The sequence below is a fragment of the Mesoplodon bidens genome, assembly GCF_964165515.1.
Source record: "Mesoplodon bidens genome assembly, chromosome: 2".
Taxonomy (NCBI): domain Eukaryota; kingdom Metazoa; phylum Chordata; class Mammalia; order Artiodactyla; family Ziphiidae; genus Mesoplodon; species Mesoplodon bidens.
Window position 1 is genome coordinate 163,974,432 of NC_138177.1, and position 27,013 is coordinate 164,001,444.

The following is a 27,013-nucleotide window of genomic DNA, read 5'->3' on the forward strand; positions in this document are numbered from 1 at the left end:
TGTCTTGGTCCTTCTCCACTGTAGAATCTTGGTCCAGGACCTGACAATTCTAAAGACCATCTACCACAAACACACAAGACAAGCACAAAGGTTTGAAGAAAAAAAGATTTCTGCTGGCTCAAGGAACTCAGAAATGAAGGAGTCCTAAGTGTTCTTCGTGGAAACCATGCCAACAGCTCCACAGAGAGCTCTCTGGGTGCAGAATCCAACAGCTCATCCCAGAGATCTTGAAGGGTTGGAAGCCCTGATACAGCCTCACAAGTAGGCATGGAATCATCTTGCAATGGGTGAAGACAAGCCAAAAATCCCACTTGCTCGGGGTCCAGACAGGAAGCCAGAGCCAAAGCTGGGCAGCTTCCAGCTGAGCCCAAGAGCAACACAAGATGTTCTACAAATAAGACCACCAGAAGACAAAGGATGATGAACAATTATGCTGCCAAGAAGATCCTCCATTTCCTGGGGCCCAGAGAAGACAGGTCCTTACTCTTCTCACCCATGAATTACCATGGGATTTCACTCACACTCATACACATACACACACACACACACACACACACACACACACACACACACACTCCCCACCCCCCACCGCCGCGCCTCTCCCATACACACACATACCCTAAGAACCAGCTTGCCAACAGCTGGAAGCCCCTGAAAGGGAGGAAGAGAGGAAGGAAGGTAAGAGCCAGCCATCAGCTTCAAGGTCACCACTCAGGGGCTCTCCCAGGCTCTCTCCAGCTCCATTATGATTGTCGGACAATTTTGGAGAGTAACCACTGGACAGCGGATGTTTTGCGGGGAGGGCTGAGGCCCAGAGGAAAGAACACTGGGTGTGGAGTCAGAGAAGCCTGAATTTTTTTTTTTAATGTTGAGCCTTCTTTTAATTTATTAATTTTTATTTTTGGCTGTGTTGGGTCTTCATTTCTGTGCGAGGGCTTTCTCTAGTTGTGGCAAGCGGGGGCCGCTCTTCATTGCGGTGCACGGGCCTCTCACTGTCATGGCCTCTCTTGCTGCGGAGCACAGGAGAAGCCTGAATTTGAATTCTGACTCAAGCCACTTGACTTCTCTGGACCTCAGTTTCTTTATTTGAAAACGGAGATCCTCAGACTTTCCTCAAAGATGGGCACTTTCCCCGATTCCCATCCACCCTCAGATGAAGACAGGCCACCGGTACAATCTAGCAGCATATTATATTTTTCCTTCACTATCTGCAATTAGCAAATAACTTTAAAGAAACACAGTCTGTAATAATAGCTAACAATATCTAACGTACTGAGTGCTTTCATATGCCTAGCATGATTCTTAAGTCATTCAATCCTTAGAATATCCCTATAAAGTAGCTGCTATTGTTATCCCCCCTATTAAACAAGGAAACTGAGGCCCAGAAGGGTTAAGTTACCTGCTCCTTAAGTAGAAGCATCAGGATTCAAACCCAGGCCCAACTGACTCTGGGATCCTGTTGTCTTTCTCTGTTTTCGCCTCCCTGATAAAGGGGCATTTGTGGTGTCAAGTAAGGGGCACTTATTTGACAAACCATTTGGCCGGAACCCACTGGTTCCCACCCAGGTCAAGAGCTCCAGATGGACAAGGGCCCAGAGGGTTTGAGGGTTTTCATAGCCAAGATCAGAGACGACAGGGGCACATTCCAACATCTTGGGAACATCCCAGCTCAACATTTACTCAGCATGGGAAGTCCCCATTTAAAACTTCCATATTGAGGATACATCAAAATCAACATGGCTTTCTGTTCTAAACCACAAAACTCTGGCCTCCACTGTTTGGAAAGAAAAGAAGGAAGTGGCGGCTAGACCAGCATGGGGCATAAAGAGAGAGAAGCCTTGAGACTGAGCTCCAGTCTCCTGAACACACCTTGAGCTTCCCAGCCGTCACACCTTCCCCGTGTCCTGCACCCTGCCTTCAGTGCCCACGCCCTCCTCACCATCAGTCAAATCTTATCCATCTCAGCCGAAACCCTGACCTTCCCTGCCCAAAGGTGTATCTTCTCAAGACTATGGCAGCACTAACTGTCCCCACTACCCCCCGACAATTAGCCTAGTGTGGACTTCCCTGGGTCAATCTCATCTCCCCAACTAGTCAGTGAGTTCCTTGGGAGCAGAACCCATGTTTCCTGCCTCACCGCATCTCTCCATAAGATTCAGCAGCAAGGCATGTGCCCACACCACCTTCACCTCCCACTCTCCCCAGCACCCACTTGAGTTTTCAGCCCAAGCAAACCTCTCCATGTCGTCCTCTGTGCCCTCCTCCATGCATTTACACATGCTGTTCTTCATGCACATTTGCCTTTTCCTTCTCATCTCTGCTGGTCCAAATCCTACCCGGTCCTCTAGGCCCAGCATGATACAGCAGAAACAGCAATTTGCAATTCAGAAAGACCTGAATTTAAATCCTGACTCTGCCACCTTCTGCTTGATCTGGACAAGTGATTCTCCTCTCTGGGTCTCTGTTTCCTCATTTGTAAGATGAAGGGTTGATAACAGCTACTACCGTGTGTGTAAATTTAATGAGGGAGGTCACAAAGAGAATGTGATGCATAAATGCATGTCAATGAATTTGAAAACATAAATGAAATGGACACATTCCTAGACAAATATAACTTACTCAAAGTGTCTTGAAAAAAACAGAAAGCTTGAATAGTCCTTTACTCCTTTAAATAGATTGAATTAAAAGTTTAAAATGTTTCCATAAAGGAAACAACAAAAAAAGATTGTTTCACGGGTGAATTCCACCAAACTTTCAAGGAGTCAATTACTCCAATCTCCCATGATAAGGAAAAAAGAGAAGAGACCTCAATGCATTTTATAATACAAGCAGAATCTTGATACCAGAAACCAGACAAAGACAGTATAAAAAAAGAAAAATTATAGGCCAATCACACTCAGGAATACAACTTTAGAATCTTGAACAATATTATAATTATACTGAATCCAATAATTCATTTAAAAAAATTATGTATGATGACCAAGTTGAATTTACCCCAGGAATTGAAGGTTATTTTAACATTAGAAAATCTAAAAATGTCACTCACCTCACTAACAAACTAAAGGAAAAAAATATGGCATCATAGTAAATTCAGAAAAAAAGCATTTGCTAAGTTTAATGCCCATTTAAAATAAAATCTCTTAGCAAACTAAAAACTGAAAGGAATTTTGTTCATCTGATAAGACATTTCTTCCAAAAACCTACGGCAAACTTCATTCTCACTGTTTTAATGTTAGAAGCATTTCTTTTAAAACCAGGAAAACAAGACAATGATTTCTGCTATAACCACTTCCATTTGAGGTTCCAGCCAGTGGCATGCAGAAAGATAAGGAAAAAAAGGATAAGAAATGAGAAATAAGAAACAGAACTGTCAATATTCACAGATCCTTTGTACTCAGGAAATCTAAATGATTCTACAGACAAATTAGAATTAATCAGAAAGTTTAGACCCTGAATAGCCAAAGCAATCTTGAGAAAGAAGAACAAAGCTGGAGGTATCAAGCACCCTGACTTCAAACTATACTACAAAGCTACAGTATGGTACTGGCACAAAAGCAGACATATAGATCAATGGAACAGAATAGAGAGTCCAGAAATAAACCTACATACATATGGTCTATTAATCTATGACAAAGAGGCAAGAATATACAATGGGGAAAAGACAGTCTCTTCAACAAGTGGTACTGGGAAAACTGGACAACTACAAGTAAAATAATGAAACTAGACCATTTTCTCATACCATATTTAAAAATAAACTCAAAATGCCTTAAAGCCTTAGGCATTTTTCCAAAGAAGACATGCAGATGGCCAACAGGCACATGAAAAGATGTTCAACATCACTAATCATCAGGGAAATGCAAATCAAAACCACAGTGAGATATCATCTCACACCCATCAGAATGGCCATCCTCAAAAAGGCAAGAAATAACAAATGTTGGTGAGGATGTGGAGAAAAGGGAAGCCTCCTGCACTGTTGGTAGGAATGTAAATTGGTGTAGTCACTATAGGAAACAGTGCAGAGGTTCTTCAAAAACTTTAAAATAGAACTACCGTATGACCCAACAATTCCACTTCTGAATATTTACCCAAAGAAAATGAAAACACTAATTCAAAAAGAGATATGCACCTCAGTGTTCTTTGCAGCACTATTTATAATAGCCAAGATATGGAAGCAACCTAAATGTCCAATGACAGAAGAATAAATAAAGAAGATGTGGTATACATACATATATATTATATATATATATATAATCTTGCCATTTGTGACAACATGGATGGACCTGGAGAGTATTATGCTTATTGAAATAAATCAGACAGAGAAAGACAAATATTATATGTTTTCACTTATGTGTAGAATCTAAGAAGCCAAACAAATAGACAAATATAACAAAACAGAAACAGACTCACAGATATGAAGAACAAATTAGTGGTTGCCCAAGGGGAGAGGGGTGGGAGGATGGGCAAAACAGAGGAAGAGGATTAAGAGGTACAAACTACCGGTGATAAAATAAAGTAGTCACAGGGATATAATATACAGCACAGGGAATATAGTTAATAATATTGTAATAACTTTGTATGGTGTATAATCTATAAAAATATCAAATCACTATATTATATACCTGAAACTAAACCAACTATACTTCAATAAAAAAAGAAAGTTTATGAAAAGTTTCATGACATCAGATTTGGCAAGGATTTCTGGGCTATGACACCAAAGGCATAAGCAACAAAAGAGAAAAAAAGACAAAATGGACTACAACAAAATGTAAACATTTGTTCATCAAAAGACACTATCTGCAGAGTAAAAAGGCAACCCACACTATAAGATAAAATATTTGTAAATTGTTCATCTGATAAGGATTAATATCCAGAATATATACAGAACTCCTAAAACTCAACAACAAAAGGACACACAACCCAATTCAAAAATTCTCCAGATAAAATACACAAATGGCCAATAAACACATGAAAAGATGCCCAACAGCACATCATTCAGCATTAGGGAAATGCAAATCAGAACTACGAAGGGCTGCCCTGGTGGCGCAGTGGTTGAGAGTCCGCCTGCCGATGCAGGGGATACAGGTTCATGCCCCAGTCCGGGAATATCCCACGTGCCACGGAGTGGCTGGGCCCGTGAGCCATGGCCACTGAGCCTGCGTGTCCGGAGCCTGTGCTCCGCAACGAGAGAGGCCACAACAGTGAGAGGCCCGCGTACCAAAAAAAGAAAAAAAAAAAAAAACTATGAGATACCATCTCACATCCATTACGCTGGCTGCTATAAAAAAAGCTGTCTTGAACAGAAAACAAGTGTTGGCAAGGATGTGGGGAAAACTGGAACCCTTGTACACTATTGGTGGGAATGTAAAATGGTGCATCCACTGTGGAAAACAGTATGGCAGTTCCTCAAAAAATTAAAAATAGAACTACTATATGATCCAGCAATTCCATTTCTGGGTATATACCCAAAAGTATTAAAAGCAGGGCACCAAAGAGATATTTGTATACACCCATGTTCATAGTAGCATTATACACAAGAGCTAAAACATGGAAGCAATCCAAGTGTCCATCAACAGACAAATGGATAAGAAAAGTATGTGTATACATACAATGAAATATTATTCAGCCTTAAAAAGAAAGGCAATTCTGGTAATTCCCCGGCGGTCCAGTGGTTAGGACTCTGTGCTTCCACTGCAGGGGGTACAGATTCGATCCCTGGTTGGGGGACTAAAGATCCCACATGCTGTGCGGCGTGGCCAAAAATTTTTAAATAAATAAATAAAATATTTTTTAAAAAGCAATTTTAAAAAACACTTAAGAAAACAAAGGCAATTCTGAAAGATGCTACAACATGGATGAACCTTGAGTACATTATGCTAATGGAAATAAGCCAGTCCCTAAAGACAAGTACCGTATGATTCCACTTAATATGAGATACAGTAATCAAAGTCATAGAGACAGAAAGTAGAATGCTGGTTGCCAGGGGCTGAGAAGGTAGGGAAAGGGGCGTTTAATGGATACAGAGTTTCAGTTTTACAAAATGAAAACTGATCCAAAGATTCAAAGCAAATTCATCCAACAAAGTTTTCCAAGGAACTTGAAAAGATGATTCTAAAATCTGTAAGAAAGAGTATGAGTGCAAATAGAGCCAAGACACCCTTGATGAAGAACTAAGTTGGGAGGGCTTGATGTGTCAAAAAATCAAGACCTAGATAAGTAGTTTGCTATTGGTACAGGAATCACCAAACCAGCTGATGAAAGAGAATAGGGAGCCAAAACACAATCCATATATGTATGGGAATGTGATATATGATAAGGGTGGCACTACAAATCAGTGGTGAAAATATGAACTATAATACCTGATGCTGGGACAGTTGGTTTTCCCTATAGAAAAAATAAAATCCTTAATTTTTTTTCATATCACATATAAAAATTAACTACAGATGGATAAAGATTTAAATGTGAAATGCAAAATATTAAAAGTTTTAGAAAAAAGTAAAAAATATCTTACGACCTTGCATAAGGAAGAATTCTTTAAGCAAGCACAAAAAATAGAAATCAAAAAGGAATAGATTGATGACTGAATTGAAATAAAAATCTGTTCCTCCAAAGATACTATAAATAACGTGCAAAGATGAGCCACAAATTGGGAGAAGATATTTGCAATTCATAAGGGACAAATGAGTCCCATCCCAAATATATAAAGAACTCCTAAAAACCACTAAGATAGCAACAGAAAACCGAACAGAAAATTAGGTAAAAGACATGAACAGGCATTTTATGGAAGAAGAAACCTGAATGGCCAATGATGATTTGCAAATATATTCAACCTCACTAGTAATCAGAGAAATGTAAATTAAGACTATAGAGAATTACCATCTTATACAAACTAGTTTGACAAAAGTGAAGAAGCCTGGCAAATTTTGATCTTGATGTGGAGCAATGGAAACTTACACCCTGCTGCTAGGAGTGAACACAGGCAAAGACACTTTGGAAAACAATTTGACACTGTCTTATAAAGCAGAACAAGCACATACTTTATAATCCAGCAGTTCTACTTCCAGAATCTGCTGTGCAGGTGCATCTGGAGATTCATTTAAGAATGTTCACAGCAGCCTCGTTTGTAATAACAAGAAAACTAGGGGGCTTCCCTGGTGGCACAGTGGTTGAGAGTCTGCCTGCCGATGCAGGGGACACGGGTTTGTGCCCTGGTTCGAGAAGATCCCACATGCCGCGGAGCGGCTAGGCCCATGAGCCATGGCCGCTGAGCCTGCGTGTCCGGAGCCTGTGCTCCCCAACGGGAGAGGCCACAACAGTGAGAGGCCAGCGTACCACAAAAAAAATAAAAATAAAAATAAATAAGAAAGAAAACTAGGAACAAATCAAATGCCCACGGATGTCAGAATGAAGAAATAAATTGTGATATAGTCATACAGCGGAAAGCTATACATCAGAGAAAATAAATGAACTACAGCAAAACATCCACCTGGGTAAATATTGGAAACATGGTGTTGTGTTGAAAACTAGAGAGCAATTTCATTTCTATCAAGCTCGAAAATGAGCAAAATTATATAATGCACTGTTTGGGGACACATGCACATATGGTAAAATTACTCCCAAAAAGGCGAGAAAGTTATAAACATAAATTTCAGGGGAATATTTACATGTAAGAGGGAGGTAGGGGATATGGAAGGGGCACCCAGATGACGTTCAAGTTCACTAGCGGGGTTCACCGGTGTTTGGTGTATTATTATGACTTTATGATTTTCATAAATGTTATTTTTTGTACAAATTAGCACTAAGTAGAATAAAAAGATATGTGATGGAGCAATTTATGACAAGCTCCTAGCATATACAGCTGACTCACTATACTCTCCCTGCAGGCCAGGTACAGCACTAAATGATGTACACACATTCTCTTATTTAGTCTTCCAGCAGCCCTACCAGCAGAGATGATCTTCATCCTCACTTTATACATGAGAAAGCAGACATCCAGAGAGATTAAGCCACTTGCCCCAGGTCATGCACCTAAGGGGATCTGAGATGCAAACTGAGGTCTGACTCCCAAGCACTTCATCTCATACAGCAAGAAAGAGACTGCTCTGATCCCACAGCAGCGCTCCCTCCTCTAAGTCCCCAGAACTCTTCCCACAATTAAACTGTGAACTCACACTCCTCTTAGATGAATCTGTGTCTAAGTCCTCAATTTTCCTAAAGCTCCTCCAGTACAAAGATAATACCTGTGCCTTCTCTGTATTCCCAGGGCTGGTGCTGGTACCCAGCAGGATGCTTAGTACTGTTGGTTCGGGGTGTTACAGAATCATCTGATGTGGGGCTCTGTCTGGGCTGTTGGCTCAGAAGTCTGGGGAAGGAGTGCCTGGGGGCCACGAGGAAGGGCCGGGCACTCACCCCGGGGGCTGTAGCCATGGCCGTCCATGAAGGAGAGGCCCAGCCGCTCATCCTCCTGCAAGGTGCTCTGGTCCGTGAAGCTCCGGTCCACGGCACTCATCATGTGGGTCTTCTCCTGGCGGTAGTTGACTGTGGCCTTGGTCATGTTCACTGGCTTCCTGCAGAGGAGGGTTGATGGGAGACATGGGTGCTCAGCTGGGCAGGACAGCAGCCAGAGGTTGATGGGGGCCCTTGAGGCCAGGAGCCCGTCTAGAAGCATCTCTGGGTGCTGAGGGGGCTCTGCCTCCATCCTTGGCCACCAGACCCAGTGAGCTGCTGCCTCCCCCAAGAGGGACCGGGCAGGGTCCCTGTCCTGGGGACCTTTGCTGACAGCAAGGGCTGGAACAGCAGTGGCCTCAGGCTGGGATCTGCCTCCTAACTCTCACTGGCCCCGAGGGCTCAGGAAAGGGGAGGAAAGTCACTCCGGTTGACTATTTTGGTGTCACAGCAGACAGTCACTGCACCCCAAACAAGGGAGGTGCCTGCCCCAGCTCCAGCCCCAGCAAGCCCCATAGGTAACCTTCCTTCCTCCGTCCTCACCACACAGCTGCCCTGGGAACTCTTCCTCCTGCAGTGGGGTTGGACTACACTCCTTCATGGCAAAGAGTCTGGCTAGTACTCGGTCAGTCTCATAAGTTTTCACTGGGCACAGAATGACTCCAACCATGACTTCTTCTTACCCCCCCAGAACCCCCAGGATGGTTGCACCACAGGCCACACCAGACTTATAAAGAAATCCACACAGGGTCCCTATTCCCGTCACTTCCCACCAGTCCATCCAGCCACCGGAAGCAGCAGAGAGAGAAGGCGAGAGGCCCCGGTCCCTCCTGAGAGGGCAGAGCTTCTGGAGAGCCCCTGGGCAGGGGCCACACACAGTCCAGGCCTGCAGCCCAGCTTTACAGATGAGGATGGCAGTTTGTGACCCCAGGGAACTCGGAGGAAAGTGGGAGGGAGAAGGGGGTGGGGAGGCAAGGGCCACAGCTCCAAGACCGAGGGGCTGAGCAACGGGCAAAGGGAAAGGACTCGGGACCTGCACTGAGACTGGAGAAGAGCCAGGGCCCAATCACAGGGCGGGGCTCGAGACGAGAGAGCCGTTCACCTCTAGGCCCTACAGCATGCAGGGTGTGGGGCAGACCTGAGAGAGGACTTCCGGGTCATGTGGGCTCAGGGACGCTGGTCATCCATGGAGATGAAGAGGCCAGTGCAGGGATCCCCCAGACAAACAGGCAAACTCCACTCAGCCCCTCCTGGCTCAAGAGCCGCCTGGGGCCCAAGGGAGACAGGATGACCTCTGGATGCCCCTCCTGCCAGGACCTCGACCTCCTTCCTGTGCTAAGATGGCTCTGTGTCCACGCTGGGGACCAGTGCTGCCGTGCAGTGCGGTGGGTGCGGCCTTCCCAGTCTGGACAAGAGATGGCTCAGCAGGCCCAGGCCTCCTGCTCCCAGCCCCACCCGCGGGCTCTGGGCATCACCCTTACTGTTGCCCAGGGTAGAGCCAAAGACCCCTTTGGGGGCAGGTGAGAAGAAGCCTCTGTGGCTGTGACCTTGACCATCAACATAAGAGAGACGGTGGAGGAGGAAGGGAGGTGAGGAGGGGCAAGAGGACTGACACAGGAGGAGGAGAGTAAAGGGACAATGACAAGGAGAGAGAGAGGGAAGGAGACAGAGGGAGGGAGGGACAGGTCAGACACCAGCAACCACAGGGAAGACAGAGGACAGCCCGTCAAACTGGCTGAACAATGGTGCCCAAGGAGGACCTGTCACCATGGATACTGGCCTAGAAGGTCTGCAGTGGTGTACCCCAGGGCTCTGTTCCCACCCAGGCCTCCTGGTCCACTTGGAAGAAGAACCTGAAACACCAACCATCCAGAGCCACAGACACAGCCAGGAGGGACACCTCACACTGAGGCCTCCAGCCGATCTCAGGGTGAGATCAAGCAGATGCCACGTAACATGGACACTTGGAAAAGTTCTGCATTTAGGTTCAAAATTAGCTGCAAAGCAGAGAGGGAGGGCGAGCTGCCTTGTCAGCAGCTCCTGGAAAAGCCGAGCTGGAGGCTCCACATGAGTTGACAGGGGTGTGGTTGCTGGAAAAGCCAGTGTGACGGTGGGTGACTTCAATGCAAGAAGAGGGTCCAGGGAGGAGGTGAGAGACCACTATCCTCTGGGCTGGCCCAGGGCCACCTGAGCCTGCTGTGCAAGGAGGGGACAAGCACAGGTAAGGGGAATGTTCTGGAAGGCTTGCAGGGTCAGCGATCACAGAGGCAGGAAACAGAGCAGCATAGACAGACCATGGAGTCCGACGGGGCCTGGGTTGTAACCCCAGCTCTGCCCATCCTGTGGCCTCTGAGGAGTCCCTTAACCTCCCTGAGCCTCAGTTTCCTCATCAGTAAAATGGGGTGATCACGGTGCCTCTTCTCAGGGTTGTTGTGTGAATTCTGTGTGAAGAACTGAGCCCAGGGGAGGTGCCCAGGAAATGGTGGGTCTGAGGAGCTGGGGTCACCAGCTGGAGAAGGACTGGTGGCACCCTGGGAGCTGGGTGCACCATGTGGAGAGCTGCCATCTGTCTGCCCCCCACACACGCGCACAGAGCTGTGGATCCAGAGCGGAACCCGGGTGAGGACCTTCCTAGATGCGGACTGCGGTCTGATGTCAGGAGGTCCCACCCAGCAGGAGTGGCTCAAGACACAAGGGGCTGCCTCGGGGGCGAGAGGACACAGAGGCTCAGGGAGGTCGAGTGACTTGCCCGGGGTGGCTCAGCAGAGCCAGGTCTGAACCTGAGACTCTGACCACAAAGCCAGCCCTTGTAACCTCCACGCAGGAGGACGACAGGGAGAGGAGAGACAGAGCAGAGGAGGGAAGCTCAGAGACAGGGTGGCCGTGGAGGAGGGGCTGATGCCCGGCCAGGCCGGGGTGGGGGCAGGGGCTCCCCAGGAGGGGCGGGGCTCTGAGGCAGGTGAGCTACTTACGGGTAGTAGGAGTAGGCATAGTAGTCTCTCCTGGCAGCGTGCAAAGAGAACAGCACAGGTGGGCCGCAGTCCTTCCCCAGGCTGGGCCCAGGGCAGCACCCCCAGCAGGGAGGGGCTTGGTGCTTTCCGTGCTGGGGACGGGGTTGGCCGGGGACCGACAGGTCAGAAGGGCCTTCCTTGACCCAAGGGCTGGCCGGGCTCAGTCTCTGAGGACCAGGACCCAAGGTCCCTTCTAGAACCTTCCCCAAGCCCACTGCTGGAGTGAGAAGGAGGTGGGGAAAGGGCCTGGAGGGAAGCAGAGCTTTCACACACAGTCATACACACATGCGTTCACAAAGAGAAATGCACTGCACGCTCACATATGCAGACACACTCATCTGGATACACACGCTCATACATAGAAACACGATGACACACTCATGCACTTACAAACACAGATATTTACACACATGCAGACACTCGTACACATGTATTCAAACACACACACTGACACACACAGGTACATACACAAACACACATTCACAAACACGCTCACACACAGACGCCTGCGCTCACACACACGGACACCCCCACTCACACACTCAAGGTAACTGCCGCACTCTCCCCTGCAGACAGTCCCCACTGCGGTCCCCGTGCCGCCCACCCCTGCAGGCCCCTCTGCCCCTGATGGGACAGCCCTCTGCACGCACCTGTGCCTGGGAGGGAACAAGTGGCCAGGGCAGGGGACACTGAGGCCTCATCATCCACCCAGACTGCCCCTGGGTGTGGGGTCCATGAAAGGAGCCAGATCACCCCCTCACGGGCACTCAGAGCACAGGGGGGTCAAGAGCCCTGACCTGACCGCCAGGCACCAGCAGCGAGGAGGGGGGGCAGGTCTGCTTCCCAGCTCCCAGGTGGGGAAGCCGGTCCCGGAGAGTCACGGTCTGCCTGGGGCTCTTGGAGGTCAGCGAGAGTCCAGAGCAGGCCCAGGACCCTGCCCCCAGAGCCAGCTCCCCCTGCGGCCCGTCCAGGCCCACTCCAGGGTCCTCCACTCACCCACCCCACATCACCCATCAGTGGGGGAGGGAAGGGAAGGAGAGGGGAGGGGAAGGTTGAGGCCCAACCAGGGCAGGAGATTGGCTCAGAGGTCACACAGCATGTCACCCACCCCAGGGACAGAGGGAGGGTCCAGGGCCCTGAGCTGGTCACAGAGGCCCTGAGGGGAGGGGGGAGGGGCTGAAGGAGTAGCGTTCTTCTGGTATCAGCTGAAATATCATGACTTTAAGAGAGCCTTCCCTAAGGAGTCCCCCACAGTCACCAACTACATTATGTCCCCCTTTACCCTCTCTCTGCCCCCCACCCCGACACCCTGGTCTTTTCACAATTTGTAATTACGCATTTGTGCTTTTTCTAGTTTAATGCCAGGCCCCCCACTTATAACCACAAAGCACAAGAGGACAGCATCTTGGTCGCTTTTGCCCACCACTGGATCCCCAAGGCCCAGGACAGTGCCCAGCACATTATATTCCCTAGATATTTTATTGAATTGAGTAATCAATAAATGAGGAAAAATAAATAAAAGAACTCCACCTTTATGAGCTTCCATTTCCTCCTCTAAACAAGTGAGGTTAATAATAATCCCCCCACGGCAAGCACGCGCTCAGCCCTTCCCTGCCCCCTCCTCCTGCTGGGTTGGCGGGGGCGGTTCAGGAGGACCCAAGTCCCCTGGGCCAGACACTGGGGACACACAGCCAACAAGACAGAACTTCCTCCACCCCCATGCAGCTCTCAGTCCAGCAGGGAAGAGAAATACTGAGCAAAGCGCTGCAAGCATGTGAATGAAGTGCCAGGGTTGGGGGGGCCGGGGCAGGGAGGGCTGCAAAGGGAAGTGGGGAGGGTCTCTGGAAGCGGAGCCAAGGGATCCAACTGGCCAGGGGCACCCCGGAGTTCCCCAGGGCAGGTGCATCCAGCCTCACTGTCCGCAGGGCGGACCAGGGTGCACGGGGGCTAACTGGGAGCTGCCCTCCCTCCGCAACCTCCTAATCTGTCCATTACACCTGTCCCCCGGTTGATCTGAACACCCCCATCCCTGCCAGAGCTGCTCTGTCCCATGGCACCCCACAATGCAGACTAGGGGAGCCCTTAGGAGCACAGTGGACCCTGAAGGCCGGGCAGGATTCAGGGGATGCAGTGAGGTGCTACAGAATGGGACCGAATGGCTTTTAGAGGACCTAAGGAGGGGCAGGGGGGTGGGGGGTGGGGTGGATCCTAGAGGCTTCCAGTAGCAGCTGCATAAAGTGGAGGGTTTCCTAGTGAGGCTCTGGCAGCATCTCTGACCCATCCTCTCCTGGGCCTAGCACTCTCTTTGCAGGGGTGGGTAACATCCCCTACTTTGCCAATCTTCCCTTGAGGGTAAATTTCTAGAGCCTCAAATACCACCTGCAACCCCCAAGATCTGACCCCTCCCTTACAGCCCTCTCTATCTGCACCACTACCCAGCCCCCAGGGCCTTGCCACTTACAGGAACCTACTGTGTGCCAGTTGTGGTGAGGCCCTTCACATGCCCAGCCGTGAGGAGGATGGGCTTTGCAGTCAGGCCTGGGTTCACTCAGGACCTGCCACTTAGCCAAGTGACATGGGCAAGTCGCTTAATGATAGTTTCCTGACCTGTCTAAGGGACTTAGACCTGCTTCGTGGGCCAGGATCCAAGAAAGAAAAATTCTCTGATGTATTCTGAGTCCCAGAACAGTGCTTCGTACACAGTAGGTGCTCAATAACTCCTGTTCTAATGGCTGATGTGTATAGAACTCCTGGCACAGAGTAATATTCATTAAATGATAGTTTAAAATATTTTGTCTCAGGAATCTGTACAGGGACTACGGGAAGGGAAAAATCAGAGCCCAGCACTCTGGACTGGACACCCCCACGCCACCCCAGCGGTGGCATGCCCCACCCCCAGACGCTCTAGGAGAGTTTTTCTACTATCGTTGCCTGGCCTCAGGCAAGGGGGCCCTGGCCAGTTCTCCCTCATCTCCCTGGATCCTGCTTATCTGCTCCTGGCATCCCAGAGACCCAGGGCCAACACACCCATGTGTGCCCAGCCTGGCAGCAGCAAGAGCTACAGAAGCCAGAGCCCAGGCGGGGAGAGGGTGGAGCAGGCTCTGCCTCTGGCTCCCTGGGTGACCTTGGGCAGGTCCATGCCCCTTCTGGGCCTCAGCATCTCCATCCCTCAATTAAGGGGCTTGGACCACAGTGTCCCAGGGCTGCCTGGTGGGGAATGCGGTGGGGTGGGGAGGGAGAGCAAAGGGGTCTCAGAAGTCCCTACTCGGCTCCAACCCGAGGCTCAGCCTTCAGCTGCTCCATATACTGAGCTCCCAGGAGAGGTTTATTTGGTGTTTTGAAGATGGGTTCTGCTGCTTTTTAAAGACTGGAAAACCACTAGACTAGACGTCCTTGAGCTACATGGCAGCTCTCAGTTTCTGGGCTCTGAGCCTCTATAATTCTAAATTCTGAGATTCTCAGAATCTCCAATCCTGGATTTCTAAAACTCCAAAATGGTAAATTCTGGATTCTAAGATATGCTGGGATTCACTCTGCCCACTGCAACATGCACTGGGAAAATGCATCCCTCACAAACACAAGGACTGGACCTTTGAGGCCCAGGAGATGGCACGGGCAGGAAGGAGGTCTCCTCTGAGTCATGGTCCCAGGAGGACTCCTCAGGGATCAACAGTAACAGAGTCCAGGGCAAGCTGAGCCCAAGAAAAGGTGGGGCCTGGGAAGCGCAGAGGGTCCTTGCTTTGAAGTGCAGTGAACCCTGCCCCCACCTCAGGATCAACACCACAACCTCGTGGTTAGGGCAGACAAGAGAGCAGAAGACCTTCGGGGGGCTGAGGGTTCGAAGTCAGGTTACCTCCACACCATCCCCATCAGAACAGCCCAGCAGGCACAGGAGGGTGGTGCCCACGCCCAGCACGGCTCCTTGGCAGCCGGCAGTGAGTGCCCTTGCCTGGACAGTGGCACCTGGCACCAGCCAGAAGTGAGCTCCAGCCAAGCCACTCTAAGGCAGCTCCATTTGCAGAGTCTCGGGCTTCACCCCACCCAGCTTGGGTCCATCCACAGGCCTGATGCCCAGGCTGGCAGCCCTCCACACACCGGCCAGGCGACTGCCTGACCAGCCCCCAGCCTCCTCTCTGCTCACCAGGCCTCTGACGGAGAGAAGCCTCGGGTGGGCCAGGGCACCGGCCTCACTCACCCCTTCCGGATGATAATGATAATGGCCCCCAGGAGGAGGATGAGGACAGCAAGTCCCCCTGCACAGATGCCCAGGATGAGCCCCATCTCCTCCGACTTCTGGGACACCTCCAGGGGCTGTTTGCTTTCCTTGCAGGCAGCTGGGAAGAACAAAGCAGAACAAAGGATCAAAGGGGAGATGAGGACCACCTTAAGCCCCAAGGAATAAACCCGGCTGCACAAACAGGTACACAAAGACATCTGCCCCTCATCCTCAGCACGTGTCCCGCCTTTCAATCAAACCCATCTCCTCATCATCCCTCACACCTTCTGCATTCCCGTGTCAGAGGCTTTACGTGCCCTGTGCCCCTATCAGGGATATTAGCTCCCTTCACTCTTCCTCAAATCCTCCCCATCCTTCAGTGGACGGGAGATGGAGGATGTGTGGGGCCTTCAGACCCCACCCTTTTGCCCTCCTGGGAGGCAATGGGGGGAGAGAATTATGTACCCAGGGCATGGTTAGGGCATCTCAGGATGGGGAACCAACCACATTCCCCATGTGGGAGCAGGGACAATCCCTACACCACAGGGTCCATGCTGTCCCCACTTCTCCCCACCACAGGAAAGGGGCAGATACAGACCTCAGTGTCCAGTACCCACCACCCCCGTGGCCCGACCATCATGGCTCCCCCTCCTCCAGGCCCCTGCCAAGGCCCCTTCTGTGACCATGGCAGGATGAGGGTTTGTCCCCACTGCCCAGTCTGGAAGAAGGAGCCCTTGAGATGGGGCACATAGGGAGCAAGAAAGGGAAATGTTTCCTGACCCCCAAGCCTGCCGGACCACCCTCCTCTGCTCCCACAGGCCTGGGGACCCAGGGTCCACATCCCCAGAGCCCAGCAAGTAAGAAACCCGCTACTGAAGGACTGAACCCAGGGGGACTTACCCTTCCTGGCAATGCGGATGCAATTCAGCCGGGTCTCCTGGAGGCACAGATGGGGGTCTCAGCACCGCTGAAGCCAAGACCTGACCCTCCCCAGAGGCAATCTTAGACAGCGTGTCTTGGGCCTGGTCAGGGCTTTTTTGGCGTGGACTGTTACTAAAGACACCCCACCTGGCAAGAGGGCCTGGGGGGAACCAGGGAGGGAGGGGCCAAGAGGGAAGGAGCCCGCAATAGGGTAATGCCTTAGGAAAGGGGGATGAGATGGGTGGAAACAGAAAGAAACAGCATGGGAAGAGGGCTGGTTGGGGCAGGCGCTCAGAAATGAGGGTGGGGCCTAGATCCAGGGGTCTGCTTAGGAGGGGGGCAACCTGGGAAGGAGCGATCCGAGGAGGGAGGAGCCTGGAGAAGGGCGGGGCTTCAGGGAGGAGGCGGCTCCCAGGCCTCCTCAAGGTCTGGTGAAAGTGGGAACCTGAGATGGACTCCCTCTGGAGAAAGAGGAGCCTGAGATAGAAGACCAGGGCCTCAGGGGGCAGCAGGGACCAGGCTGGGAGCTTGCATAGAAAAGAGTCTGGGGAAAAATGGTTCAGGAAGGGGGTACTGCTGGAGAGAAACTGGCTGGGGTTAGGAGGGCGGGGCTCAGGTGAGTGGGCGGGGCTGGGAGTGGGAGGAGCTATCGGAGGGCAAGGCTCATCAGCAGGGGCGGGATCAGGACGCGGGTAGGGCCTGGTGGGGGCGGGTCTCTGGCCTCTGTAGCAGCCTGCTCCAAGGTGTCGCCAATCCTGCCCCCCAGCCGTCCCCGCCACCACCCCGGCCGGCCCCTCACCCCCTTCAGGTGGCTTGTTGCCTGGAAGTAGATGAGGTAGGCCTTCCTGGGCTCAAGCGGTGGGTTCCAGAAGCCACGATAGGTATGGTTGTCACCCACGGTGAAGGGCATGGCCTCAGGCAGACTGCTGGCCGCCAGTTCGGCCCCGAAGTAGTGCACCAGGCCTCGGGCCAGCGCCGCATCGAAGGTCAGAGGCACTGGGAAGCAGTCCTGGCCGCCTGGCTCCCGCCGGAGTCTCCGCAGTCGCTCCTCCTCCACGATAACCTGGTACACACTGGCCATGGGGAGGGGAAAGCGCAGTGGTCATGGTTGCCAGACAACAGGGAGAGCCGTCCGGTGGCTAAGGGCGCGGGCTTTGGGGTCAGGCCCAGGAGAGGGCTCTCATCTCAGCTCTGCCTCTTACTAGCTGGGCAAGTCACTTAAGCTCCCTGGGCCTCAGTTTCCTCCTCTGTAAAATGGGAGTGATTACAGGACTGTTACATAAGGTAGAGGTGAGGAAGGAGGCAAGTTTAGCAAGCAGCCAGTGCCTGTCAGCTGTTATTACTGTAACTAAGGCTGAAAGAATGTGAGCCCTGCTTAAGGGAACCAAGCCCTAAAGCCCCACCCTGACTCCTCAATGAGTCCTCCAGGGCCTGGGAACCCCAAGCCTCAGGCTCCAGCCAGGTTCCCGACAGGTCCCTCTAGGCCACGATAAATTCGACTAAGACATGATGCATTCACTCATCCAGAAAGTGTTTACTAAGCTCAGACATGGGCCCTGTGCTGGGCACTTGGGGGATGTAGGCTTCCTGGAACTGCCCTCCAGTGGGGGAGCCGGTCACTTAGCAGGCAAATGAGGTCACACTAACCCTACATCTCGAGTACCCTCCCAACCCGGAGGCAGCCTCGAGACTGCAACTCTGAGCGTGCCATCTCCCAGTCCTGATGGCTGATTTGTGTTCCCTGGGCTGTATTCCCTCTGATTTGTGTCTCCTGATCCCGACTTGTGTGTTTCTATTTATTTTCATCACTTTACTGAATGGCCTTGCTGTGAACTCCTCCACATCCTCAGTGGAACAAAGCCAAGAGTAAATAAATGAATGCTGACAAATTTAAATATTTCCAGTCCCAGCCTCGGTCACGTCTTGGCATGGGATACCCCATACTGACAGCCTGCACTCTGGCAAAGTAGAAATGCCTTTTCCTTGCTCTCCAGCTGTTTCTTTTGAGCTTCCAAGTTGGGAGGGAATCACCCCAGCACCCTGGGATTTGGGCCAGACAGGTTCATTCCATCACTAACCAGCCCAGGCCCTTCTCAACCCTCCATTTCCCAGGCTGATGTGAGGCCTCTCCTGGCCCAAAGTCCCACCAGGAGATGATAATCATCATTAGCCATGAACGAAGCACATCTTGATCTGGGATGATCCCCGTGATGCACCTAAGGGAGGTTCAGAGGGGTGAAGGGACATGCCCAAGGTTGCACAGCCATCAGGCCCCTCCCCCTCACATGGTCCACCCCTCGCCCAGACCCAGCCTTGCCATCATCATCCCTGAGAGACGCTGACCAGGCCTGCTCACAGGATCCCCCAAGGGAAAAGGAAAGGAGAAGGTGATGCTGGTTTCCCAACTCCTCCCAGATTCAGAGGCAACAGGGCCCTGAGGCTCCTGCAAAACGCCAAATGCCCCTGAGATGCCCAGACTTTTTCCTGGGGTCTGGGAATCAGCCCAGGGCAGGCTTTGCAGTGGCAAATACAGGGGAGCCAAAGCAGGAGAAAAGAGTGGAAGGGGGGAGGAGTGAGGAAATGAGGGGGTGTCAAGGGCACCTGGGAAACCCACTGCCTTCTTGGGGGGCTTAAGAGGACCCTCCCATGCCCAAATGCAGGCTGTCACCCTCTCCCAGTGCATGAAACTTTATGGTAGGAGGGGGTGGACCAGAGGGGCAGGGAGGCTCTGTGACTTCAAGGAAAGGTACAGGCTTTGCAGACAAACCTGCCTTCCAAACCTGGAAGCTTCCAACCTGGCTTCTGTGGCCATGGGGGCTCATTATTCAGGCTCTCTGAGGCTGTTTCCTGATGTGTAAAGTAAGGGTACTAATACCCACTCCACAGGCTGCCACGAGGATAACATGACTCATGCAGCTAAAGCCTGTAACACGATGTCTGGCTGACAGGAAGTATGTGCACACATTCCACAAACACGCTCACTCTCTTTCACATACACACTCACACATCACACACACATCACGTGTCTTCACCACACATACACACACACACATCTTGTCTCCAGCACCTTCCCCCCAATAGAAACAGCCACTATGGCATCAGCTTTCTCTGCAAAGAAGTGGGGAGACCAAGCTCTTGGCCACTCCAGAGAGATGGCCCCATCTGGCTGGTTGCACTAGCCTTCCAGAAAGCCCATCTCTGTGTCTCCCTGGATGGGATCCTCCAGGGAAAATGCTGGGAAAAATAAGGCCCCCAGAGTTCACTTCTCCAAGGTGTCAGAAGGAGGCCCTCTGGAGAGGCCTGCACAGTCTCCTCTCCAGGCTGGATGTTGTCCAGAGATCTCGTGACAGTCACCACCAGGCACCCTGCAGCCTCAGAGGGGAGTGACTGCAGGCATCCTGCCTGCCCAGGATCACAGAATGTCCTCCTCCTGACACTCTGAACCCTTAGTGCGAGACTGAGGAAGGACAAGGGTGAGCTGGCCTGGGTGGGGACTCTGGGTCAGAGGAGGGGCCTCTTCCCTATGGCCCTGACCCCCCGCCCCTCCGTGCAGGCATCCCCACCTGATGGGCGCCCCACGGCCCTGCGCCGGCCTCAGCAGCACGGTGATGGTGTTCTCAGACTCGCCCAGCGGCGACGGCATGTCGGCATAATCAAAGCTAGGAGCTGGGGAAGGGGACAGGACATAAGCACAGAGCCTGGCCACTGGACCAGGAAGGTCAGGCCTCCAGCATCCTTGACCCCTGTCCTCAGATCTCTTCCCCTTCAGCCTTCACCTCCTTGTTCCCTCTGACCTGAGCTTCCCTGACCCCTGACCTCAGCCCTTGGATTCCACCGATCGTAGTCTCTAGACTCCTCTGATTTAATCTTCCCTGACCCCTGGCCTCAACCTCTAAATGGTATGTTTATCTCAGCAGGAGCCCTCCATCACCACCCCCAGGAAGCCTCACCCCCTACCCATGGAACCCTGAGACTCTGTGCTTCCTCCAAAGGGGCCAGGGCGGGTCAGGCGGGGCTCACCTGAGATGTTGGTGGTGATCTCGGTGAGCGCCGCCTGGCCAAAGCCTTTGCCCGTGCGGGCCCGCACGGAGAACAGGTAGGTGGTGCCCGGGTGCAGGTTGGAGAAGACGTGGTAGGTCTCATTGCGGAGCTTGGAGATGGTACGCCGTGGGCCCGGCACATTCACCGCCGGGTCTGACGACTCGATGCTCTGGTAGCTGATCTGGGGGCAGGATGGGCAGGTAGGCGGGCACAGGGATGGGGAAGGGCATCACTAGTCCCGTAGCCTCCCACCCATCATGGTTCAGGTGAGCTAGGGATAAGGTTGGGCAAAGGGGAGAAGCTTGGTGGGGGGACCGTGGATGCCCCTAGTCCAGGCCTCTGGGCACCTTTGCCTCTCTCTTCTGCCTTCAGGGCCCCTGTCCCCATAACACATGGGGCACAGACCCCAGCCATAGTGGAAGGAATCCCGATGATCACCTCTGTTCCTCCGCCCCATACACTTCCCTCTCCAACCTGTGGGCCCACCTTCCACCAGGGGCCCCAGTTGTAATAGGGTCCAAACCCACCTCATACTGAGTGATGAGGCCATTGGGCTCCTGGGGCTCCTCCCACTTGAGGAAGATCATGTCCTCCAGTGGAGTGAAGGTCAGGGACTCAGCCGCAATCCCGCCAGGCACTGCAAGGGACAGGCGATATGGGGCAGGGAAAAGCAAGCTTCGGAACAAGATACCTGAGTTCAGATTCCAGCTTTGCTATTTCCTAGCTGGAATGCTTGGACCACTCAGCCTCTCTGAGCCTCAGCTTCCTCATCTGTGAAATGGGGATGATAATAACACCTCCCTCACCAGAATTAAATGATGTGATGTACATAAAGCCCCAAGGCAAATAAATATCAGCACTCTCATATGGTTCAGTCTACGCCTGAGTACTCGAAAAGGGCAGCTGGCACTTTCATCACTGTGCAGGATGCATTTGGCAGAGAAGAATGAATGCTCCTATTTTGTTCCAGTTGAGTGGTTTTCAGAAAATATAAACATTTGCCAGAAAAATGAAAACAACCGCATGAGAGTGGCAGGATTATGGGTGGAGCTGTTTTCTTGTCTAAAAATTACCAATTACACAAACAATATGTTCAATGTAGAAAATCAAAAGAGGCATAAAGAAAATTAATGGCACCTACAATTCCATCACCCAGAGATAAATACTGTCAACATTTCAGCAGAAGCCCTTTCAGGTATGGTTTTGTTTTTGTTTTGTTTTGTTTTAAGGAATCATCTTAACAGCAGGCTCAAGGAATTTCTTCTAGGAAGTGAACAGCCTTTGTTTGGGAAGACACCTTGATAAACCATTGTGGGGAAGCTGAACTCCTAAGATAGAGGAAAGCAGAAACCCAGGTAACAATCAGGGACAGCTCAAGTGCCTTGTGTTAAAATGAACAGTTAACAAGGCAACACCACTATCCACCCAACAAAATGATAAAAGGAAAAAGACAATTCCAAGTGTTGGTGAGGATGCAGAGCAACCGAAATTTTCACACACTGCTAGTGGGAGCATAAACTGATACAACCACTTGGGAAAACTGGATGTATCTACTTATTATGAACACATACCCTATAACCTAGCCATTCTACTCCTAGGCATAAACCCATCAGAAATGTATATATCTACCAAAAAAAAGAGAATCTACAAGAATTTTATTTGCAGCACAATTTAAAATAGTTGAAAACAACCCAAATGCCCAACAATAGTAAATAAGAAAAATAAATGTGGCATATTCACATAATGGACCATTCAGCATTGAGAATGAATTCTCTAGAACTGTACACACAACATGGCTGAATCTCTCAAGCATAAAGCTGAGAGAAAGAAGCCAGTCATAAAAAGAGTACACACTGTATGATTCCACTGATGCAATGTTCAAAACCAAGCAGAAATTAATCTGTGGCATTACAGGTCAGGATAATGCCTACCTTTGGAAGGTTGTGAGGGGGAAGGTGCATAAAGGGGGGGCTTCTGGGCTGCTGGTAATGCTTTTTCTTGGTCTGGGTGTGGTTATCCTGATGTGTGCCATCTTTGAGTATGCTTTGAGCTGACCACTTAAGATAAGCACACTTCCCGTAAGTATGATACTAGTACTTCAGTGAAAAGTAAAAAATATTAAATAATGAGCAGTTATCAGAGGGAGGGGGAGAAGAGGGACAGAGAAAGAAGAAAGAAAACCAAGTAACCCAAGTGAGGCCTGGCCAGGGTTGGGGGAGGGGGTGTAAAGCAGCCACAACAACGTACCTAGCAGGGGGTGAGGGGAAAGGTCAACAGATTTTAAGAATGGAGCAGTCTGATATTCAGTTTGAGGTTACTTAATAAGGGTATCAGTATATGCTACCCAAAATATGCCACTTGGTATAAGGATTATTTTGAGCTGAATTGAGAAGGCAATGTAGGAGCATACATGAGAAAAAATTCTCTGCCCTCCCCCTATTTGCCTAAAAGTAGGACATAAATTTGTAAAGGTGCCCCCTTCCCCTCTCTGCCAGGAAGGAGAGAAGTTAATCACTGAGAAAACTAGACCCTTATCAGCCTGGAGAAATCTACCTAACAAACTTTACAGACTACCATTAGTTTCCCCATATATTTGACTTACCCTAATTTGCTGCCCCTAGAAGCTCAAAGTCCTTTTCCTTTGTCTTGTCACTTCTCTAAAAATTCATTGTTCTTTTGTTAGGACACTATATAAGTCCAAGTTCTCACCATCCCTTTGAGTTACTAATCACTGAGCATTTCCCTGTTATGGGTGATGCATGTGTTCATAAACTACTATTTCCTAGAATGGAAAATAATCCAAAAAAATAAGTATATGTATATATATATATCTTATATCTGAATCACTTTGCTGTACACCTGAAACTAACACAATATTGTAAATCAATTATAACTCAATTTAAAACTTTTTAATAAAATAAATAAATAAAAATAAACATAAACTCCTGTTTATTTTTCTCTTGTTAATCTGTCTTTTCTCCATCTAATTTACAAGGCCCCAACCAATGAACCTAAGATGAGTAGAAGAAAAAAGTTAAGTTTTTCCTTTCCTACATTTGCAATGATTCAGGGTAAACGCCTCTAGTCCTCACTCCCATCCCCAGCAAATCCTCAGCGCATCAGTGCAGGGCATAGTGGATACACATTGCCTCAGGTGAGTGGGGTTTTCTGGAAATCAAGGAAGGAGTTGAATTTTATATCTGGGATGCTGCTGTGCAGAACAGAAAACTGCATATGTGAGGAAGCAAAAAACAAAACAAAACAAAAAACTATTAACCAAGGAGCTTGGGGTTACCTGGGATTTTACAGCAATCTGGAGAACGCTTTTGCTGGCATTAGAGTGTAGCTGTTAAGAAAAACAACTCTCAAACAGATGGCCAGGTTTGAAACCCAGCTCTGCTACCCATCTACTAGCTATGTGCCCTCATCTGTAAAATGGGAATGGTAATAGTAAATAACCAAATAGGGTTGTCATGAGGATCATATGCATTAATACATGAAAAGCATTCAGAATAGTGCTTGACATATAGTAAGTGCTTAATAAATATTAGCTTGACATAAGTAGAACAGTACACCCAACAAGGACAGAACGCCTATTTTTTTCAAATAGATATGGAACATTTATCAAAATTTAACCATATGTCAGGCCATAAAGCAAGGATCAAATTTCAAAAGACCAAAACTAGAGTATATACTCTGACCATAGTGAAAGTAAGCTAAAAATCAATAACAAAAAGATAATTAGAAAAATCCCAATTGCTTAGAAATCAAGCAATGTAATTCTAAATAACTCTTGGGTCAAAGAAGAAATCATAACAGAAATTAGAAAATATTTTAAACTGAATGATACTGAAGATAGGATATATCAGAACCTGTGGGATGCAGCTAAAGCAGGGCTTAGAGGGAAATTTATAGCTTTAAATGTATATATTAGAAATAAAGAAATGCTCAAAATCAATGATCTAATAAGTTTCTATCTCAAAAAGCTAAAAGAAAAGCTGATCAAATCCAAAGAAAGTATTTTTTTAAAAAAAGAAATAAAGAATAGAAAATATTCAATAAAGAAAATAAACTAGGGGCTTCTCTGGTGGCGCAGTGGTTAAGAATCTGCCTGCCAATGCAGGGGTCACAGGTTTGAGCCCTGGTCCGGGAAGATCCCACATGCCGTGGAAGCAACTGAGCCCGTGTGCCACAACTGCTGAGCCTGCACTCTAGAGCCGGTGAGCCTAGAGCCCGTGCTCCACAACAAGAGAGGCCACCACAATGAGAGGCCCGTGAGCTGCAATGAAGAGTAGCCCCTGCTCGCTGCAACTAGAGAAAGCCCGTGCACAGCAATGAAGACCCAACGCAGTCAAAAATACATAAATAAAATAAACAAATTTTAAAAAAGAAAGAAAGAAAGAAAATAACTAGGCCAAAAGTTGGCTCTTTGGAAAGATTAATAAAATTTATACACCCTTACCATGAGAAACATGAGAATAAGAGAGAAGACACAAATTACCAATATCAGGAATGAAAAAGGGAATAGCGCTATAGCTCCTACCGATGTTCAATAAATATAATAAGATAGTATTATAACCGACTTTATGGCAAGAAATTTGACAATTTAGGTGAAATGATCAAACTCCTTAAAAACGCAGTATACCAAAACTGATACAAGAGTAGAAAACCTGAATATTCCAATATCTGTTTTGAAAATTAAAACTACTATTAAAAAACCCTGCCACAAAGAAAACTCCAGGCCCAAATGACTTCACTGCTAAATGCTCCCAAACAATTAAGGAAGAAATATACCAACTTAACCCAAAGTCTTCAGGGGAATAGATATCGGTATTACTTTACTGTTACACAGTCGGTTTAATCCTAAGCAAATAATTTCCTATAGCAATTTCAGTCTCAGACATGCAGCGTCTGTGGGAGGCACTGAGGACACTGGGAATAAGGGGGCCTCTTACCATCCTCGTCCGTCTGGAACGTGACCTCCTTGCCCTCCTTGCGCCCCTCGGGGTTAGTGAGGACGAGCCGCACGTGGACATTCCGGTAGGGCAGCAGGTTCTTGATGGTGTAGCGGCTGACACCCTGCTCTATCTTCACACATTCCCGGATGGTCTGGTTGTGGCTGCTGCCCAGGGTGTAGTGATAGCACAGGGACACAGTGTAGGTGTGGCAACGTGTCACGTTGTAGCCCAGTGGTTCCCACTGCAGGGTCAGCTGGCGGGCCTGGATCTCAGCAAAAGCCAGGCCTTTGGGGGCCCTCATGGGCTCTGGGCAACCCAGGAAGCAGAAAGAAAAGGTAGAAGAAATGGGAAAAGAAGAGTAGATGGGAGAGAAAACATCATTCAGCTGACTGATATCAACCTTCCTTTGCCCCCAAGAGTCCAAGAGACCCCCTAGAAGAGCAAACAGTGCGTAAAAGTGTGTTTGGAGTCAGGCGGGGCCACATCTGAATCCTGGCTCTGCTACTTGCAGCTGGCAACCACTGGCTAAGCTGCTTCACCTCTCTGAGCTTTAACTGCAAAATGGGATAATAGGCCCTACGTCATAGGATGGCTGTGAGGTTTAAGGTAATACATGCAAAGCATGTGCAATAATGGCTAATACACAACAGGCCCTCGAAAATTTTAGCTATAATTTTTTTAATAATACAGTTCACCTCCTATTTCAAGATCATGATGGAGGACGTCAAGACAGTCTGAATCAACCAACTGCTGTATTTTCCTTTATTTATTAATTCCAAACTTGTTCTAAAACAGCTTATAGTAATATATACGATACAATAGTATAGAGAAGTCAGGATGATGGGGGAAATGAGAGGCAAATAGTTAAATAATGCCAGAGAATGTTAGGAAAATAGAAATGCATGTCATTAGGTTCTATGTGGAGCTAAAGATAAGATTCAAATTAGGTGGTGAGTTTCCTGGCTGCCAAAGCAAAAAGGGAAATACAATCTGTTAGATGATGATAATGATGATGATGATGATAATGGCTGTTAACATTTATTAGAGGCTTTGTATGTGCTAGGCATTGTTCAGAGGCTTTAAAATGCTTTATCTTATTTAATCCTCTCTGTAATCCAATAGACAGGTGTGATCATTAGCCCTGTTACACACATGTAGAAATGGAGGCACACAGGAAAGATAAGTAACTTGCCCACAGTCGCACAGACAGTAAGTGGTAAAGCTGGGATCCAAACCTGGACAGGCTGGCTTCAGAATCCACACTCTTAACCACCACTACCCTGCCTCCCCATGAGGAATTCACTGTCCAAAAAATAAAAATAAATCACACCGATGCCTCTGGAGAGGCAGCTACCCCAACACAAGGGAGGTGTGTATTACTCTGCTTTACAGCCTCTTGATGATTCCATAAAACCAGAAGTTAT

The 27,013-nt window shown here is 49.1% G+C and overlaps 1 protein-coding gene across 5 annotated transcripts in view; it reads right to left on the reverse strand.

Moving 5' to 3' along the window:
- The window catches only part of PTPRU (protein tyrosine phosphatase receptor type U), an 84,458-nt gene that overhangs the window by 23,171 nt on the left and 34,274 nt on the right, over positions 1 to 27,013 (reverse strand). For 4 of the 5 annotated variants that reach the window (XM_081214328.1, XM_081214325.1, XM_081214326.1 and 1 more), the window contains 8 exons: positions 25,587 to 25,895; positions 21,159 to 21,268; positions 20,611 to 20,812; positions 20,154 to 20,256; positions 17,390 to 17,663; positions 16,570 to 16,606; positions 15,649 to 15,787; positions 8,407 to 8,564 (listed from right to left, as the gene is read on the reverse strand). In XM_081214328.1, the coding sequence (XP_081070454.1) occupies positions 8,407 to 8,564; positions 15,649 to 15,787; positions 16,570 to 16,606; positions 17,390 to 17,663; positions 20,154 to 20,256; positions 20,611 to 20,812; positions 21,159 to 21,268; positions 25,587 to 25,895 (1,332 nt within the window). The remainder of the gene's footprint in view (positions 1 to 8,406; positions 8,565 to 15,648; positions 15,788 to 16,569; positions 16,607 to 17,389; positions 17,664 to 20,153; positions 20,257 to 20,610; positions 20,813 to 21,158; positions 21,269 to 25,586; positions 25,896 to 27,013) is intronic. The other variant, XM_081214329.1, reaches the window with a different exon arrangement.